The 19,373-nt window shown below is 36.8% G+C and overlaps 2 protein-coding genes across 5 annotated transcripts in view; one reads left to right on the top strand and one right to left on the bottom strand.

Moving 5' to 3' along the window:
• The window catches only part of LOC125248201 (cell adhesion molecule 2), a 39,926-nt gene extending 30,600 nt beyond the window's left edge, over positions 1 to 9,326 (top strand). For 2 of the 4 annotated variants that reach the window (XM_048159914.1, XM_048159916.1), the window contains exons 4-7: positions 3,403 to 3,687; positions 4,416 to 4,535; positions 4,645 to 4,684; positions 8,350 to 9,326. In XM_048159914.1, the coding sequence (XP_048015871.1) occupies positions 3,403 to 3,687; positions 4,416 to 4,535; positions 4,645 to 4,684; positions 8,350 to 8,380 (476 nt within the window). In that variant the 3' untranslated portion in view covers positions 8,381 to 9,326. Of the gene's footprint in view, positions 1 to 3,402; positions 3,688 to 4,415; positions 4,536 to 4,644; positions 4,685 to 8,283 lie in introns of all 4 variants that reach the window. The other 2 variants (XM_048159915.1, XM_048159917.1) reach the window with 2 other exon arrangements.
• A 5,298-nt stretch (positions 9,327 to 14,624) lies between these two features.
• Positions 14,625 to 19,167, bottom strand: fzd4 (frizzled class receptor 4). Its single transcript, XM_048159913.1, has 2 exons — positions 18,557 to 19,167; positions 14,625 to 16,655 (listed from the first exon to the last, which is right to left on the bottom strand). Exons 1-2 carry the CDS (start codon positions 18,791 to 18,793, stop codon positions 15,321 to 15,323), a joined length of 1,572 nt encoding a protein of 523 aa, XP_048015870.1. The 5' UTR covers positions 18,794 to 19,167; the 3' UTR covers positions 14,625 to 15,320.
• Between the last annotated feature and the right edge of the window lie 206 nt (positions 19,168 to 19,373).

The raw sequence follows: 19,373 nt of genomic DNA, 5'->3' as shown, positions 1-19,373 counted from the left end.
TGTATTTACTTGAAGATGACCCTGAGATTTTAAGCTAATAAATTGATAATAAAATTCCATCATTATTATAAAAATGCAAAATATTAATAATAATAATATTAAGTTCAGGGTTCTCTGATGTCGGTTAATGGTCACTTGAAATACAGGTAAACAAATAAAATATTGCATCTTTTTAGTAAGTGTTTTATTTTGATTGTTTTCATTTTAAAAATATTTATTTTTAATTTAAAATTTTTATGATTTAATTAATAGCTTTTCATAAAACTCACAAAAACCTGCTGCAGTTCTGTCTCTGGGAAAGCGCATGCTGTTGACAAAGAATGGAATATATTTTTAGTCTTTTTGTTTTTTTTAGTTAAAATTTTGGCATACCAATAACTGATAATTCATATTTAAAAGAATAATCGATATATTGGCTAAATCTAAATCCAAATCTTGAAATGCTTTACAAAAACTCCAATTAAAATCTCCCAAACAGATTATAATGTTTTCTTATAATATCATGTTTGACAGACTCGTTGCTGCTGTTTTTCCTTTTTGTGTGTTTGTTCAAAACCATAATGGCGGACAGTGCGCATAACAAGGGTCTCATGAAGGAATAATACATTATTTTTTTGCAATATATCAGCCAAATCTTGTCAATCAACATTAAAAATGAACATCACGGCTGTTTTGGCATCCCTACTTTTTTTATATCAATATGGTGCAAGAATATCCTATATATATATATATACACACTGAGACATTTGCCATAATAATGAGGGTTACATGAAATGCACTACATTCTGTTTGTCCTGCTGTTGTGTGTTTGTGTAGATGCAGCACACCGACGAACATCACGGCTGTTTTGGGTGACACCACTACATTCAGATGCCACATTCAGCAAGGGATTCCTGTTACACGCTTGTACATACAGAGAGTTATTAAAGACGGTCAAGAGATATTCATCAACGGTTTTTATTCATCCAGACCGTTAAATCAAGATGTTCCTCTTGAGTACAAGAACAGAACCAAAGTGAACAAAATGGACCTCAGCATGGAACTGACAAATGTCTCCGTTTCTGATGAAGGATTGTACAAATGTTATATTTTCTACAGCAAAGTGGACAGTTCTACCCCCTTAATGTCTTTCTCAGAGATCCATCTCAAAGTCACAGGTAAGGCACAAGATACACAGACCACAGGGTTGAGTTAAATTCAGAACTGAAGAATCGGATCAATTTCAGTTTATGAGTGTGAATTTGAATCAGACTGACCACAACAGACAGGAAGTTGAATCTGAATGACAGAAAAAGAGTTGAAATTCTCATAAATTCAACAACAGGATTTTCAAAAAGACAAATCATAAATAATAACAATTTGACAAATTTGATAAATTATGCTAATTTATTTTTGTACATGTAAACTATATTTGTTCACACTTTAGTTTAGGGTCCAATTCTCACTATTAACTATTTAACTTTTGCCTCAATAAACTCCTAATTTACTGTTTATTAAGAGTTAGTAAGGTAGTTGTTAAGTTTAGGTATTGGGTTGGATTATTGGATGTAGAATAAGGTCATGCAGAATAAGGCATTAATATCTGCTTTATAAGTACTAATAAACAGCCAATATACTAGTAATATTCTGCTAATAAGCGACTAGTTAATAGTGAGAATTGGACCCTAAACTAAAGTGTTACGAATATATTTTATGTCAACTGATGGGATATAGCCTATTTATGTTTATTTAAAAACACTCAATTATGCAGAATAAAAATGGTAAATATTTAATTGATGATTGTCATCAATGATGATTTTACAATTTTGTATTGCAAAACATTTTTTTTTTTTCTGTGAATTGTCGTGATTTGCTTCTTTTTTCTGTACCTCGGCGGTCTTTACATTTTGTGTCTTTCCATACAAAGTATGTGTGTGTTTTGTGTGTTTTTCGCGGCATATAAAACCAATGCTGCCGCTCAGTCTTTTGCTACTCACGTGACCGCAGTAATACGGTGATACGCGCATCCCTCTAACATAAAAAAAAATATTTACTAAAGCGTTACGAAATATTTTATCTCAACTGAGGGATATAACATTCTGGTATTTTTATTTTTTTAAATGGTTAGTTCTAATTGTCATTAATTACTCACCCTCATGTCCTTCCAAAAGACATATTGAACACAAATTTATTTTTGATAAAATCTCTGGAGTCCTGCATTGACAGCAAGATAATTAACTCAGATGCAGAAAGCTACTAAAGTTATATGTGATGTGGTTCAACCTTAATGAAAGCGACGAGAATATTTTTGGCGCCAAAAAAACCCCAAAATAACAACTTTATTCACGATCATATGGGCGGATCTCAAAACACTGCTTCATAAGCTTCAAAGCTTACAAATCTTTTGTTTCGAATCAGTGGTTCAGAGCACGTTAAACTGCCAACACGTACATTGAAATTCTGAAACACTTTAATAACGAAGCCTTTTACTGAAATCTGACTTTCTCCAAACAACTGATTCAAAACAAAAGATTTAAAGCTTTACGTGTTTTGAAATTGCACCTAGATGTCGTGGAATAAAGTTGTTATTTTGTTTTTTTGGTGCACAAAAAGTATTCTCGTCGCTTCATAACATTAAGGTTGAACCACTGCAGTCACATGATCTGTTTTAAATATGTCTTTAGTAGCTTTCTGGGCATTGAAAGTGTTAATTATCTTGCTGTCAATGGAGGGCTCACTGAGCCATCGGATTTATCAAAAATATCTTAATTTGTGTTCTGAAGATGAATGGGTGTGGAACGACATGAGGCGAGTAATTAATGACAGAATTTTCATTTTAGGTGATAACCCTTTAATTTTGCCACACAGCACCTAAATGTATGTGTTTATAAAAACAATAATAATATCGACATAAAAAAAAAAAATAGAGCATTCTGGCTAATTAGTAAATATTGTTTATCTCTGGAAATACTCCAGATGTTATATATGAGAATATGGTAATTCATCATACTAAAATATAAATTATAATTATTAAAAACTACACTTTTAATTTTGACTTTCTTCCTTTTTTACGCACCCCCCTTTGGAACAAACACAGTTCTGATTCTGAGCCATTCTCAATTCCTCTCTGAATGATGCACAACCCTGATAAACTCCAACATTTTGAGATGAATCTACGAAATCTCATTTGAATGTCTATTTATTCATGCATGTTTACGTGAATGCACGTCTGTTGGTTTATTTGCGTATTTATCTCTGTCTGTGGGTTGTGAGTGCGTACTCGTGTTGGAAACTCTCTGCTGCTGACTAAGGGTTCATGGGAGGCTTTTACTGACGTGCGTTTTAGGGAAATGAAACACTGAAGGGGGAACCTCTCCGGATCTCTAAAATGTCACTGATTCCACTGTTCTCTCCTTTTTAAAGCCAATTACAGAGTTCCCACAATGGAGAAAAAGTGCAGTAAACACGGCGATGGTGCTGCTGGGAAGAGCTGTCAGCTGAGCTGCTCATCAGTGGGCGGTTACCCGCAGAGTGCCGTGAAGTGGGAGGGGCTTAACCTGAGTCTGATAAATGTCGTTCACAATGAGAGTTCAGAAGATCCGTACTCCAAAACATGGACCATCAACCAAACCATCATGTACAACTGCGACCAACCAACCAATGTCAGCTGTGCCGTAGAAGGCGCCGTTTCCCCCGCTGTCTCCATATGTAAGTGTGCTGGATGTCAAAGAATAAATCACACAACAGTTATTGTCGTAGAGGTATTTTTGAATCTTCAGTTTTGCATACAATGACAGTTCATTGTTGCCACGCCTCCAGAAAGCATCAAAAAAAGTCATATAATAATTTTGTGTGGCTGAATTCAAAATCGTTGTTCACTGAAAATCTTAAGCATTTAGCTCATGAATATTAATTAGGTTACACTACATAAGTAATGTGGAATAAATAATGAGAACTTTTCCAGGGCCTTTTAATCTTTTACATGGCATGGATGCTATATAGGCAGGTATATATTTTATAGCCAATTTATTGTAATTAATAAACACTATACCAATTTAAAATAATATTTGGAAAATATTTAAATTTTAAGGTTAATAAAAAAACAAGGTTTTTCCCAATTAACTATAGTACTGTACTGTTAGATGTATTATTTATTTACGTATTTATTGATTTATTTATTTGTATCCAAGATTTATCTTTTACCGATTAATTTTAAACTAATTTTTATTATTTATTTAATCTAATTTATGCTTTTTATTTTATTTTATTATTTATTTTAATCTTTTTTTACACAGTTTTTCTCTGAACTTTCCCACGGGCCCCTAATACTATCTTGTGGCCCCCAGTTTGAAAACCCCAGAAACAAGTGCATCATAAATAATTCTTCACGAGGGAAAAAGTCAAAAGGACAAATGTTTTTTGTTGTCTTCTTTCAGGTGAAAAAGAACCTTTTTCAATCGAGGTGATAACAGCAATTGTTGTTGTGCTTGTGATTGTCCTGCTGATAATTCTTGTCCCTGTGTTGATGAAGTTCTGCCGTGGAAGATCTCCCAGAGGTACACAAGAACACACACACTCAATTATCAGAAAACACCAAACTACATTAGCTATTAGTGACTCTTCAAATCTCCATCTGATCATGTTTATCATTTCTCTCTTCCACAGATCGAAGTGGGGATGATGAGGAGGTTGGCGTTGCATTTAAGTAGGTATCTTTCTCATTATGTTCTCATATCACCTAATTACCTAGTATTAGTAATTCAGCCAGAAATTATTTTACATTTACTTTCACATTCGTTCATGTCTGCATGACAAAAATCTTACGGAAGAGGATTAGGGCCAAGCTTTAATAAACAAATAAACCCATCCCGAGATTAAAGTCATTATAATGCAAGATTAAACTCGCAGTTTTTAGAGGAAAAAATTTGAAATACAGTATTGAGAATGAACTCATTCAATTTTGAGAATAAAATCGTCGTTTTGAGAAAAGGCTCATTGAATTTCGAGAAAAAAGTCATGTTGAGAATAAACACACATTCGATCAGTGTCATGTTCATTGCATACTGATAGAGGACATGCTATATTTTAGTCTTTCTTTTAAAAAACAAATACTATCTTTAGCTAATTATAACCTAATAATGATTAGAGTTTTCTTTATAATGGTTTTATATGGGAAGAATAATACCACTTTCTTAAGCCATGTTAAGCGTTTTTCGCGTTAAGCATTTCAGAATGTCCCGTTTTTTCTTGTCCACTGGTTGTTATTTCATGTTGGACAAAAGTGAGTACATTGCACAAATTGGACGATTTTTCTTCTAGAAAGACCCAGCTGCTTGCAAATTCTCTTTACAGTTCCTATCCTAACTATTATTCGTTTATAATTAGCTAAAGCTGATAGTATTTCTTTGTTATTGAAGGAAAGCCTACACAGCAAAATCTCCAGAGTTAAATCAACTCTGCTCAGAGTATATATGGTCCCTCCCTACACAGAGTTAAAATAACACTGAAGCAGAGTTAAAGTTGATGAGATAATATGCTGTTTGTGGAGTTGTATAATCAGATCTTGAGAGATTTAATGTCTTTTATCTTCAGTTGATTTCATCTAAGACTGTGGCTGGAAGTCCTTTGTAGATATTGTGTTTCTTTTCAGTGATTATGCTTGTTAACAGCAGGTGTTCATCACTAATGCTCAATCATAACTGAATCACTTAATTATCTCAATAACTTTCACTCTGCTTCAGTGTTACTTTTTTGTCAAAATTTAATGAGTTTATTCTCAACATTTTACTTCGACATTTTTTTTCTTGAAATTTAACAAGTTTTTTTCTGGAAACACGACTTTATTGTCAAAAATTTAATGAGTTTATTCTCAACATTTTATTTCAACATTTTTTTTTTTCTTGAAATTTAACAAGTTTTTTCTCAAAATTTTATGAGTTTATTCTCAACATTGTATTTCTACATTTTTTTTCTTTTTAACAAGTTTTTTTCTGGAAACACGACTTTATTGTCAAAAATTGAATGAGTTTATTCTCAACATTTTATTTCGACATTTTTTTCTTGAAAATTATGAGTTTTTTTCTGGAAACACGACTTTATTGTCAAAATTTAATGAGTTTATTCTCTACATTTTATTTCGACATTTTTTTTTGTTGAAATTTAACATTTTTTTCTGGAAACATGACTTTTTTGTCAAAATTTTATGAGTTTATTCTCAACATTTTATTTCGACATTTCTTCTTGAAATTTAACAAGTTTTTTCTCAAAATTTAATGAGTTTATTCTCAACATTTTATTTTGTCATTTTTTTTCTTTAAATTTATGAGTTTTTTCTGGAAACACAACTTTATTGTGAAAATTTAATGAGTTTATTCCCAACATTTTATTTCAGCATTCTTGAAATTTATGAGTTTTTTCTGGAAACTAGGGTAGGGATGGGCGATATTATCGTTTGCGATAAATACCGTTGAAAATTCTCCTCACGATAAAAATTTGTCTCCTCGCGATAATTACGATAAGTCTAGATGTTGACGTAGTTTCGTGCGTGACCGATTCACTGTTCAAATGCGGAGTTAAAACAAGCATGACAGAAGGCAGACGTGAGGCTGAGGAGCAGCTTGTTGTTAAGCGAGGAGCTACCTCCACAATTTGGAACTGGTTTGGTTATAGAAAATCAAATGCGGAGCAAACTACCGTAATCACTATAAACAAATGTTCAAAGGCCGTATGCTCTATTAGCAGTCATTTACGCCGTCATCACCCAGGTGTTGATAGCACGCGAGTGCAGGTGAGACCTGAACATCTCACGTTGCCACTGTAAACTCATTTAAACCTCGCCACACGCAAAAGAGAACTCGCGCTTGCTGTGAGGGGATTTGTGTGTACTCATCCGAAGCGCGTACACTGAGAGCTGCATCAGAGCTGTATTTTGTAAACTAGTAAACTATCTGAAGACATAGTTGGGATTGATACTTTTTGATACAGTTAGGGCTGTGACGGTCGGCATGACAACCGCGCCACCGCGGTCGTGTGACATATATACATAACCGTTTTTTTTTAGCAAAGACGGAAAAAATATGAAGGCCGTCCATCATTTTGACAGATTACTGAGGCTGATGTAGCTTGTAAATGTAATTCCACCCCTGTCCAGTAGGTGGTGATGCGCTCCAGTGTGTCTGCAGAGTGCGAGTTCAGTCTCCAGAATAAAATGATGCGTTTGATTAGCTACACACAGGCAAGCACTCAGTTTAGGTATATTTTATAATAATAAAGTTATGATACTTATACTTACATAATTCAGTTTCTAATCCAGTTCGTTTTGTTTTAAATGGTTCGTTTTGTTATTTTTCTTGCTGACTATCAGGTTTATGGTCAACGAATTCTGATGCACGTAATGTTAAGTGAAATTGTTTGCAACACTGATTTCGGTAAGCTACTGTGTCAACATATTTTCATGTATTTCGTTCTGCAAAGAGGAAAGGATGATCAAGCTGTTCAAGATGAAAACTGATAAGTGACACAGTCTTTGTTCAACTTTCTTTTCATAATATAAATAAATGCATAGCCTGGGCCTATTAACTTATCCTGCAAGTTCATGAATAAAAATGAAAGTGTGGACGAAATCAGAAGCTATTAAATGTCGTATCATTATAATATAAAAATTAAAATGACGGGTAATAATTGATTATGACAGATTTTTTACTGTCCGTCAAAATGATATACATTATCGTCATTGGTATCGTTATCGCAATAAATACCTGACATTATCGTGATAATTTTTTTAGGCCATATCGCCCATCCCTACTGGAAACATGACTTTAATCTCAAAATGTAATATTTATTCTCAACATTTTATTTCGACATTTTATTTAGACTTTTTTTCTCAAAATTTAACTAGTTTTTTCTCAAAACACAATTACTTTATTCTCAAAGTTTAATGTTTATTCTCAACATTGTATTTCCACTTTTTTCTCTAAAAACTTCAAGTTTAATCTTGCATTATAATGACTGTAATTTCGAGATGTTTTTATTTTTTTATTATTGCTTGGCCCTAATCCTTTTCCGTAAAATCTAGCAAATGTATTAGTCAATGTTTTTAATGCAATTTCAATGAACGTTCTCGACAAGCTTGCAAAAGCACCACAGAAATCATCCATACTAGGGTTAATTATAGTTAACTAAAACCATTAAAGAAATTCACTGAAAATCTTGATATGGTTTTTGCATGGAAAATAGCCATTTGAAATTCAAAGTAATTTAAAAAAAAAATCATTTTCAGTTGATTTTTTTGGTGAACTGTTTCAGACACAAGTGATGCCATGTTCCGTTGACGCCAAGATTAACCAATGGAATTCCTGTATTTCTAACTAGCGACTACCATTTACAGCTCAAGAGCGTCTGAGACGTGACGACAACTCAACATTAAGGAGATGGGACAAGATTTTCCGCCATTGTGGAAGTGGTTCAACTCCCAGATGGACCAAGGGCAGATTGTCCAGCTGAACGTTGTGTCTTTAAAGTGGCTTTACTGCTGAATTTTCCAGCAGGTCGTGACAAACGTCCTGGAACATTTGAACAAGCATTTACCCAGTCATTCATTAGGAAAAGAACATTGTTTCCTCAACATCCTGAAGCTGCAGTGGGTTTGTTTTTATCACAGAGACGTTTCAGCACGAAAAGAGTGATTCATAACGGTGCTTATTAAAAAATTCAAACTCTTCAAGAAAAGTAGTAGTTAAATGACTAAAAATTGCTCTATGTACTCCATAATGTCCTGTATTTACATCTCATAGTATTTCAAACTGTGCCACTCCAAGGAATGGTCATTTTAAAGTTCAGACATTTTAAAGGCTGAACTGAAGTAAATAGTATGATTTGGGCCAGTTATATGGTTGGTAAAATAACCAAGACAGTTGTGATGACTGTTGTTTATGTTCATTTAAGAATATGTTATTGAAATGGTCTTTACACTGTTCATTCTAAAGGGACATTTAATTTGCTTTTAGAAGCTGATTCATTGAAGCTTTATTTTTTAAAGCCAGTTCTCAGAGATGAGCTCAAGAAACATAACTCATGGAAATCAAATACTGCAACTGTTACACGATTATGCTGGCCGTTTCCCGGAGATTTGATGTTTACTGTCACATTACGGTGATGTGTGATGTGCGCATCAGTCTGTTCATGAATACGGAACTGACTTATATACTTTTCTACACAGCCTCACAGACACTTACTGATATTTATGCAGCGTTCAAGAATATTTTTTATGGTAAAACTGTTCTCAGGGTGAGAGTAATGTGATGGGCTATTTAATTTTCTATTAAAATAAATTCTATTTCTTATGGAAATGTCTAATGCACTTTGCTTTCTGACTGCTTGAAAAATACTTTTTTTTTTACTGTTTACTCTGTAATTTATAATTAAATTATTCTGTGTATTTCTTAATAGAAAATGAAATTAAAAAAATCACTTATATTTGTTGACGTTCACTGACTCTGATTTCATTATTAGCGTCGCAGATTCGTAATTCAGGATTATCAAAGATGGCGCACTCATAATGAGAGGAAGTGCAACGATAACAATACAAGAACGATAACTACGGTCTAAAAATCGTTCTAAATATAAAAGAATAGCAGTCCACACCACAACGATAACGATATAGAGAAACGGGGGCGATTTTTTTTCAGCTGTTGAACGATAAAACTGAAGAATCCATACGAATATCCATTGCGGAGAAGTTAATCGCCGAAGTTAATCCACAATGTTTGACAAGTCCTTTGGACACTTTAAAGAAAATGGATATATGGAAAACAATCGGTCATACCATCGGAATAAATGGTGAAAAGTATTAACGGAGATGAGATAATTATGACAGGCTAGCAAACAACTTAAAATTACCTCAGGAATCCAGCGCTAGTTTTGTCTTACTTCCTTCGAAGCTGCAATTAAAAAACTGTTGTTTTTATTTCATTGTATGGACTTATCAGCCAAATTCACTGTTAGATTAGATCATTAGATTCACTCGAAACATGGCATGCTGAGGACATCTTTTGGTTAAAGCCCTGTAAATGCAACAAGAACACCAAAAACATGTTCAGTGACCCGCCAATGGCTGATTGTTAGGGTTAGTTCACCCAAGCGACAAGAATACTTTTTGTGTGCCAAAAAAAAAAACAAAATAACGACTTTTCAACAATATAGCGATGGGCCGATTTCAAAACACTGCTTCGGAGCTTTACGAATTGAATCCGTGATTCGAATCTCCTATCAAACAGCTAAACTGCTGAAATCACATGACTTTGGCGCTCCGAGTCACTGATTCGATTCATAAACCACTGAACTCACATGAACTGATTTAAATATGTTTTTAGTACCTTTATGGATCTTGAGAGAGGAAATGTCTTTGAATTCAGGCCTCACTGAGCCATCGGATTTTATCAAAATATCTTAATATCTTAAATATCTTAAAATATCTTAATGAATGTTAAAGGGTTAGTTCACCCAAAAATGAAAAAAAAGCGATGAGAATACTTTTTGTGCGCCAAAAAAACAAAATAACGACTTTTCAACAATATTGGGCCGATTTCAAAACACTGCTTGAGCTTTACGAATCGAATCAGTGAATCGGATCTCCTATCAAACGGCTAAACTGCTGAAATCATGACTTTGGCGCTCCGAGTCACTGATTCGATTCGCTAAGCTCCGAAGCAGTGTTTTGAAATCGGCCCATCACTGTTGAAAAGTCCTTATTTTGTTTTTTTGGCGCACAAAAAATTCTCGTCGCTTTATAATATTAAGGTAGAACCACTGAACTCACATGAACTGTTTCAAATATGTTTTCAGTACCTTTATGGATCTCGAGAGAGGAAATTCAGGCCACTGAGCCATCGGATTTTACGAATCGAATCAGTGACTCGGATCTCCTATCAAACGGCTAAACTGCTGAAATCACGTGACTTTGCACTTTGGCGCTCCGAGTCACTGATTCGAAGCTCCGAAGCAGTGTTATCGGCCGTTATTTTGAGCGTGCCGTTATTTTGTTTTTGTTTTTTTGCCGCACAAAAAGTATTCTTGTCGCTTTCAGGTAGATATTAAGGTAGAACCACTGAACTGTTTTAAATATGTTTTTAGTGATTGAGAGAGGAAATGTCATTGAATGCAGGATTTAATCAAAATAAAATTTGCGTTCCGAAGATGAATGAAGGCCTTACGAGTGTAGAACAACATTAGGGTGAGTATGACATTATTTTCATTTTTGGGTGAACTAACCCTTTAAAGTCTTTTGCGTCACTGCAGCAGCCATTATAGTGTTCTGAGACTCCCGCGTATGACTGCACATGCGCATTGGCTGGTCCAGTCTGAAAAATCATATTTTTGTAATGATTTGAGCATTTAGAAACAAAATTTATGAGACAGGTCTCTAAAAAGGTTGTCTACTATCAGTTTAATTAAACGTAAATAGTTCAGGTGTGTGTTAGTTAGTTTTATCCAATAGGGGGAGTTCAGGTTTAATTAACAGCAGAATTCCATCATGGCAGACTGCTTTAGATGAGTTGACGCTATTTTGCCTGTTCTTGAGCTCCAGAACATGTCCAAGTGCTTTCTGTAAGTAGAAACTCGACAATATTCCTCATTTAAATGATTTCAGAAGTGCCTTTCAGAAGGAGGGGCTTCATAGAGACAGGAACTAAACAGAGCGTTACTGACAGACTGGGAAGAGAGGAGCTGCAACAATGGAGAATATGGGAAAAATAATGTTTTTGAACATTCAAGCATGAAAACCTGTTCTAGTAGAGCCTGAAAACAACAGCAAGACTTTGAAAAAGGCATAATATGGCCTCTTTAATGAAATTAAATGTTAAAAACACCTTTTTTAAATTAGAAATTAAGATACGGTATGGTTCAATGGCATGTTTTTCCCCATGTGGTTTCCAATTACTTGTGAAAGTGGACATGCCTGGCCAAATAAAAGGTCAAAGTTTGGGGATCTCTGCTCTGATGGATACAATCAAGTTCTTTTGCTTCACATTACGAAAGAAAATGTGTTGCAAATGCCACGTCAAGTTGACTTTAAGTAGTATTTATTATTGAAGCATATTTAATGGATGTTATGCATCCAAGGATGAGACGACCATCTCCACAACTAACTGTTAATTGTCTTAAAATGTTACTTTATTGCTTTTTATTATAAAAAATTAGCTGATTTTTGATGATTTTTAATAGGATGCAACAGAAATCTAATAATAGTTTTGATTGCAAGTCTGTTATCCTGTAACAGCTTCATCTGTTGTGCTTCAAATGACCAGTAGGGAGCAGCATCATATTAGAAATTGGCTGATGTGATTTTAAGCATTTTGTGAAAGATTTTAATCCACAACAATTAAATAAAACGTATTTATTCTAACGATTTACCCAACTATTTTTGGCTATGGGCCATTAAATGTGGTCATAAAAATCCCAATATTGATAATGTGTATATATGTTTAGTTTTTACTGCTCAGAATCATAAAGCATTTTGAGACTAACTACCCGTGAAAGCACTAAAACCACCTGGCATTGTGTCTTACAAGAAACCCTAAGCCGGGCCAGGTGTGGTGACCCCGAGGGGAGGAGTTGGACTGGAGGACAAATTTTTGTCCAAATCATTTCTGGGTGGAGGAATTTTAAAGTGATCTAAAAACGAGTCAAGCCTCTAATTCTGCGGAGAAAGATTTGCTACCTAATGCCCAAAACAATCCTTTAATTCCTGGCCACATAATACAGATTTACTAGGGTCACAAGGCGTCTGAAGAGGTAAACCTACAGGGAGACTGAACTGAACGTCTAGAAAACTAAACAAAAGATGCACATGGACTCAGACATTTATTTTCAAAGTTTAATTTTTCATTTGATACAAAAGCATTCTTAAATAAATTCATTTTTGTTCAGTTTCTTAGTTTTTACAAAGATAAATTAGCATTTCATAACACAAAAATAACACATATTACAACTACAAACATCAGTTTATGTACAAATCGATCCAGAAGTCCTTCATGAAATCCAGGACTGTACCACCTGCATGTGAGTTTCTGAGGCACTTTTAAAATGTTTGTGAGTTTATCATCGGTCAATACATTCATCGACCCTACGGGAGCCCCGTACGGCACGGTCAGTGATTGTCACGTGTCATATATTCAGAGTGAATGTGTGTCTGACAGCGCAAATAACAAAAGTCCCATCATAGCTTTGTCATATCAAAAATAAACAGTAACTAAATATTGAAGTTTGACTGTAGATATCTCTGAGCAATAATTTATAAAGCGTTCACGTTTTGTTGAAATAAGAGTTTCTGATCTGTAAAAACTGTTTACACCAACTTGTTTGATCGTTGTGACATTGTGCAAGATGTAAAATGTCATTTAAAACAGCAAAACGGCAGCGGCTTCAACAGTTAAAGTTAATAAGCAACCTCTACACATACATCTGTCGGACGTGCCATTGCACACCGACTTTCACAACAAAACTGCATTTCCAACACAACTTGAAAGCATGCTGCAAAAAAAATGATTTTCTTACTCAGTATTTTTGTCTTAATTGAAGATCCATTTACTTGAGAACCAAAATGACTTGTCTTGTTTACTGAAAAATGCATCAAAATTAAGTGAGTTTATGCTTAAAACAAGAAATCTTTTAATTAAGTTGATTTTTCATCAAAAATAAAAATACGTCTTTTCGGAAAACAAGACTTCTTAAAAGGATAGTTCACCCAAAAATGAAAATTATCCCGTGATTTCCTCACCCTCAAGCCATCCTAAATGTATATGACTATCTTCTTTCAGACAAACACAATCGGACATATATTGAAAAATATCCTGGCTCTTCCAAACTTTATAATAGGAGTGAATGGGGGCCGAGATTTTGAAGCCCCAAAAAATGCATTCATACATCATAAAAATAATCCATACGGCTCCAGGGGGTTTATAAAGGAGATTTGTTTTTGTAAGAAAAATATCCATATTTAAAACTTTAAAAACTAAAATAACTAGCTTCCGGCAGATGGCCGTATGCATACTGCGCAAGTCGACTTGCGCCACAAGAGTATCGTAATCTTACACGCCTCTCGTGGTTTAAACAAATACGGCTGTGCAACAAACTTTAGCTCCTCTTCTCTTATATCGAAATCCTCCAACAATTCTCTTTAAAATTTCTCATTTTAGACTTATAATTTGTGACCTGTGTTTGTTTTGCTCTATCCTCTGCGTTAGTCATCATGCGTCGGGTCAGAGGATACTCTTCCGCCGCAAATTGATGCGTACGAATATCAGCCGGAAGCTACACAGCAAAATCTCCAGAGTAAAATCAACTCTGCTCAGAGTACATATGGTCCCTCTCTAAATAGTGTTAAAATAACACTGAAGCAGAGTTAAAGTTAATGAGATAATTAAACAATTAATGAAGTGATGATTGTGAATTAGTGATGAACGCCTGCTGTTAACAAGCAGAATCACTGAAGAAAAGAGAAGCACAAGAACTACAACTGACTACAGCCTTATTAATTGTTTAATTTTCTCATTAACTTTAACTCTGCTTCAGTGTTACTTTAACATTATTCAAAGAGGGACCATATGTACTCTGAGCAGAGCTGATTTAACTCTGGGGATTTTACGGTGTAGTTATTATAGTTAAAGTCTAAAATATTGATATTTTTCTTACAAAACCACATCACTTTGCTTCAGAAGGCCTTTATTAACCCCCTGGAGCCGTATGGATTATTTTTATGATGGATGGACTCATTTTTTGGGGGTTTCAAAATCACGCCCCCATTCACTCCCATTATAAAGCTTGGAAGAGCCAGGATATTTTTAATAAAACTCTGATTGTGTTCGTCTCAAAGAAGATAGTCATATACACCTAGAATGACTTAAGGGTGAGTAAATCATGGGATAATTTTCATTTTTGGGTGAACTATCCCTTTAAGTCATTTTCCTTAAGTAAATGTAACTTGATTTAAGAATTTTTAGATATTTGTACTGAAAATCAAGACAAAAATACTGAGGAAGAACATAATTTTTTGGTGCAGCATTAATAGGTTCTGTCACATGAGAAACGGACCAGGCAGCAGCGACACGTTGCGAGGTAAACGGCACTGAGGAGCAAAGTTTCCCAGAATCCAGCACCAGGTCGGGTCGAATAGCTCGTCCACAAAGGCACTTCAGTGAGAGTTCGACGTTTAGGCGTAGTGCATATTTACACGGAAAAACTGCTGCACCCGGACCGTCCAGTGTAAGATCATCTTAAGAACATATCGCGTAAAGTGAACGAACGATAGTGCTACATGACGAGAGGAACCGTGAATGTGAATGTCACACAACGGTCTCGTTGCCTTTTCCCGGCTTGACCCAGCCGTTGGCGGTCCGTTTGACGCGATTGTTTCGCCCAGTGTGCACGAGTCGGTGGGAACATCGCTGCCACGTGTGAAGAGTTTTGGCGGACCAGACCCACATTCCTGATGTGATTCCCACCAGGAGAGACATAAAGATCCGCAGCATCTCTGCTGCCATGTACGAATCCCGTGCTGACTGACGAAAGTCAGTCCAATTGGAAATTTCATAGAAGTAGCAAGCAATGACGCAAGTGGCCGGCACCGTGTAAAGCACAGAAAACACGCCAATTTTCACCATCAGCCGCTCCAGCTTGTCCGTCTTCGTCCCGTCCTTTTGCAAATTGGAGCGGATCTTAAACAGCGCCACCAACCCGGCGGCGATGAACAGCGTCCCGATCACTAGGTACGTGAAAAGCGGCGCCACCACGAACCCGGTGAGCGCATCCAGGTTCTGGTTGCCCACGTAGCACATGCCGGCGAGGTCGTCTGCGTCCACCAGCCGCATAATGAGGATTACAATGGTCTTGATGGCGGGAATAGCCCAAGCCGCGATGTGGAAGTACGAGCTGTGCATTTCGATGGCCTCGTGACCCCACTTCAGCCCAGCCGCCAGGAACCAAGTGAGTGTCAGGATCACCCACCAGATTGAGCTGGCCATGCCGAAGAAATACGTGAGGAGGAATACAATGGCGCATCCCGTGTTCTTCAGCCCCTCTTGCACCAGAACGGGCACGGCCGCCTCTTCCAGGTCGCAGGAGATGCGCTCGCGTCCGACGGTCAGCCGTACGATGAAGGCCACGCTGTAAATGTTGCAGCACATGCTGAGGAAAATAATGGGCCGCTCCGGGTAGGAGAACCGCGAGGAGTCGACCAAGAACGTCAACACGGTGAACGTAGTGGAGATGAAGCAGAGGACCGCCCACACCGCCATCCACACGTCCGTGAAGACTTTGGCCTGCCGCCGGTACAATCCCGCGTCGTATCCGCACTGCAGCGAGCAGCTTCCGCTGCGCTTCACCCAGGCGTACTGCTCAACGCCGGCACCCAGCGTCAAACACTCCTCCTCCTGCGGCGGCACGGGCCGGACGGCGTGGAACAGCGGGTCTTCGTCTCCCGGACCCTCCATGCACATGTGGTTCTGATCGTTCGTAGGCGGGAAGAGGCTGCAGTTCAGGAGCTCCGGCCACACAAAGCCAAACTCCTGCAGGACTGGAAGACACTTCCTCTTTACGGACAAGCACATGCTGCCGCACGGGCCGATCGGGATGGGAACCTTCTCAGTGCACATGGGGACGTAGACGGAGCACAAGAAGAACTGAAAGAAAGCGAAGCCGGGGAGAGAATTAGATGTTTGCAAACATGAGCATATTTTTCATGGGAAATCAGGAAGCAGTTTTGCATATTTTCAGAAAAACTGACATGTCTGTGATGCAAGTGGAAAGCGTGTTACGGTTTTCCCTGGTGTGTGCATGAGTTGGGAACATACACTGCGGTCACATACACTTCAAGAAATCAGCAACTGTGTACTAAAAAACTGCATCAATATGGCAGTTTTTATCTCCAAGGACAGAAGTGCTCTCGCTTTAAGATGTTTGTGATAACCGGATAGCATCTAAAGCAGCTTTAATCACGAGATTCTCCAGCAAAAACACGGGAATCCGAGTGGGAGGTTTTCTCTCTGCGCTGAATCAATAAAACAACAACTGCCTCTGTCTTCAACACTCACACACAAACACACACACTTATGAGACCATCCTCTAGACTTCATACTGTCCTCAAATTAATCAAGTTAGAGTTATTAAGATATTTATGCACTTACAGAAAGCTCCTAGTGTATTTATGATTATGTTAAGAGATTATTTGGCCAGTTTATGAACACTTTTTACTAATGTATAGCAGCATAAGTCCGTTTTAAGAGTTTTGCGTCATTCATGAGGACAATTCTAGGAATTTGGTCGTCACAAGTATAATGAGACAAACACACTGTGTGTGTAGATTACAGTCTATGATTGTGTGTGTGTGTGTGGATCCTGGCTACAGTCTTGATGTGTGTGTGTGAGAAAGTGTGAGTGTGTGTGTGTAGATCCTGGCCACGGTCTTGGTGCGTGTGTGTGTGTGTGTGTGTGTGTGAGAGAGAGAGAGAGAGAGAGAGAGAGAGAGAGAGAGAGTGTGTGAGAGATAGAGTGTGTCTGTGTGTAGATCCTGGCCACGGTCTAGATGTGTGTGTGAGTGTGTGTGTGAGAGAGAGAGTGTGAGCGTGTGTGTGTGTAGATCCTGGCCACGGTCTTGTTGTGTGTGTGTGAGAGAGAGAGAGAGAGAGAGAGAGAGAGAGAGAGAGTGTGTGAGAAAGAGAGTGTGAGTGTGTCTGTGTTTGTGTGTGTGTGTGTGTGTGTGTGTGTGTGTAGATCCTGGCCACGGTCTAGATGTGTGTGTGTGTGTGTGTGTGTGTGTGCAAATTCTGGGTAAAATACCAATTGATAATTACTTAGGCATGATTGTTTTACAATATTGTTTGTAAACATTACTAGCACCTAAATAATAATAATTATTCATTTAATATAATTATTATCTTAATATAATACTAATTAGTATGTGTGTGTGTGTAATAAATATATATATATATATATATGTGTATATGTGTGTGTGTGTGTGTGTATATATATATATATATATATATATATATATATATATTTTTTTTTTGTCAATAATTATTAAATATTGAAAATTGTTATTTGAATCTTTTGTCATGATTAATAGCAATAAAAATATTATTTTTTATAATTATTGTAAAATATTAATTTATAATATGTTTATTATTATATAATTATTATTATAAATAGTTATAATTTGAATCTTTCCTCTGTCACAATTTGATTCATAATAACAATAATATAGTTAATAATAATAATAATAATAATATTTTTAAATGTAGAATTATTTTATATTTTATACTCTTTTATGTCATAATAATTATTATTATTATTATAAAACTCTTATTTTAATCTTATATTTCCTTAACATTAATAAGAATAACATTGTATTATTCATGATTGTTTTTTTTATGCATATATATAATTTGATAATTTTGTAATAATTATTGTTGTTGCTACTGATTGTATTATGCTGTTGCTTTCATACCGTAGCAAGATTTGGAAATTGACTACAGTCTATAGTGTGTGTGTGTGTGTGTGTGTGTGTGTGTGTGTGAGCTCTCACCTTCAGCTGGCTCGAGCAGCCGTACTGTATCAGCGGTGTGAATGTGGTCAGTTGGAGCTCGGCGTCGGACTGCAGCACGTTTCCAACCAGGTTCGGCATCTTGGTCACATTGTATCCCAAATCCTGACACATGGAGATGCGGATCGGGTCGCAGGTCATCTCCTCCTCGTCCCCGAACGCGTGCGCGAGCCCCAAAACGAGCGCCAGCAGCGCGAGCCCGAACCCGAACCGAGCCATGATGACGATATCGATAAAATCCCTGCGAATCACGGGAGCGCGGAATTCCAGCACGAGCTCACCGGAGCTCAGACGCGCCTGGCCAAAACTTTCTCACAGTCTCGTGCCAGAGCAGAGGGGAGGGAAGTGTGAAACGACACCGTGTCCCGTTAGTCCCGTTCCCGAATAAACCTCACGAGCTTCCTTACACTCCTGTCTGCAAGTAACAATCCTTATCGGGCTTCTGCGTGCTCCGGTGTGTCCGTGGCGCAGTCGCGCGGGTTCTGCCCGGTTGAGGTCTAGACGGAGACGGGACAGCTGCCCTAGGACCAGCGTCAGCCAATCAGAGCGTCAGCTCGAGAATGTGGGCGGGGCCTAGAGTGTCCACAATAACATCACACAATAAAACAAAGATTATTTCTTCAGCTGCATCACTTAAAGTATTTTATGTTTTGTTTTTTAGTTCATTGCTTTAACTTGAATTTCTTCTTTGTCAAATTAAACTTTTAAGACGAGACACCCCAGGTGAATAGGGTAAAAAAATTAACTAATAGATATCACCATACTTCCCCAGCTGATTGATTACAATAAAAATTGCAGA

Source organism: Megalobrama amblycephala, linkage group LG16 (assembly GCF_018812025.1).
Source record: "Megalobrama amblycephala isolate DHTTF-2021 linkage group LG16, ASM1881202v1, whole genome shotgun sequence".
Lineage (NCBI taxonomy): Eukaryota > Metazoa > Chordata > Actinopteri > Cypriniformes > Xenocyprididae > Megalobrama > Megalobrama amblycephala.
Note: the sequence above shows the minus strand (reverse complement) of the source record. Positions and strands in the feature narration are given on the sequence as shown.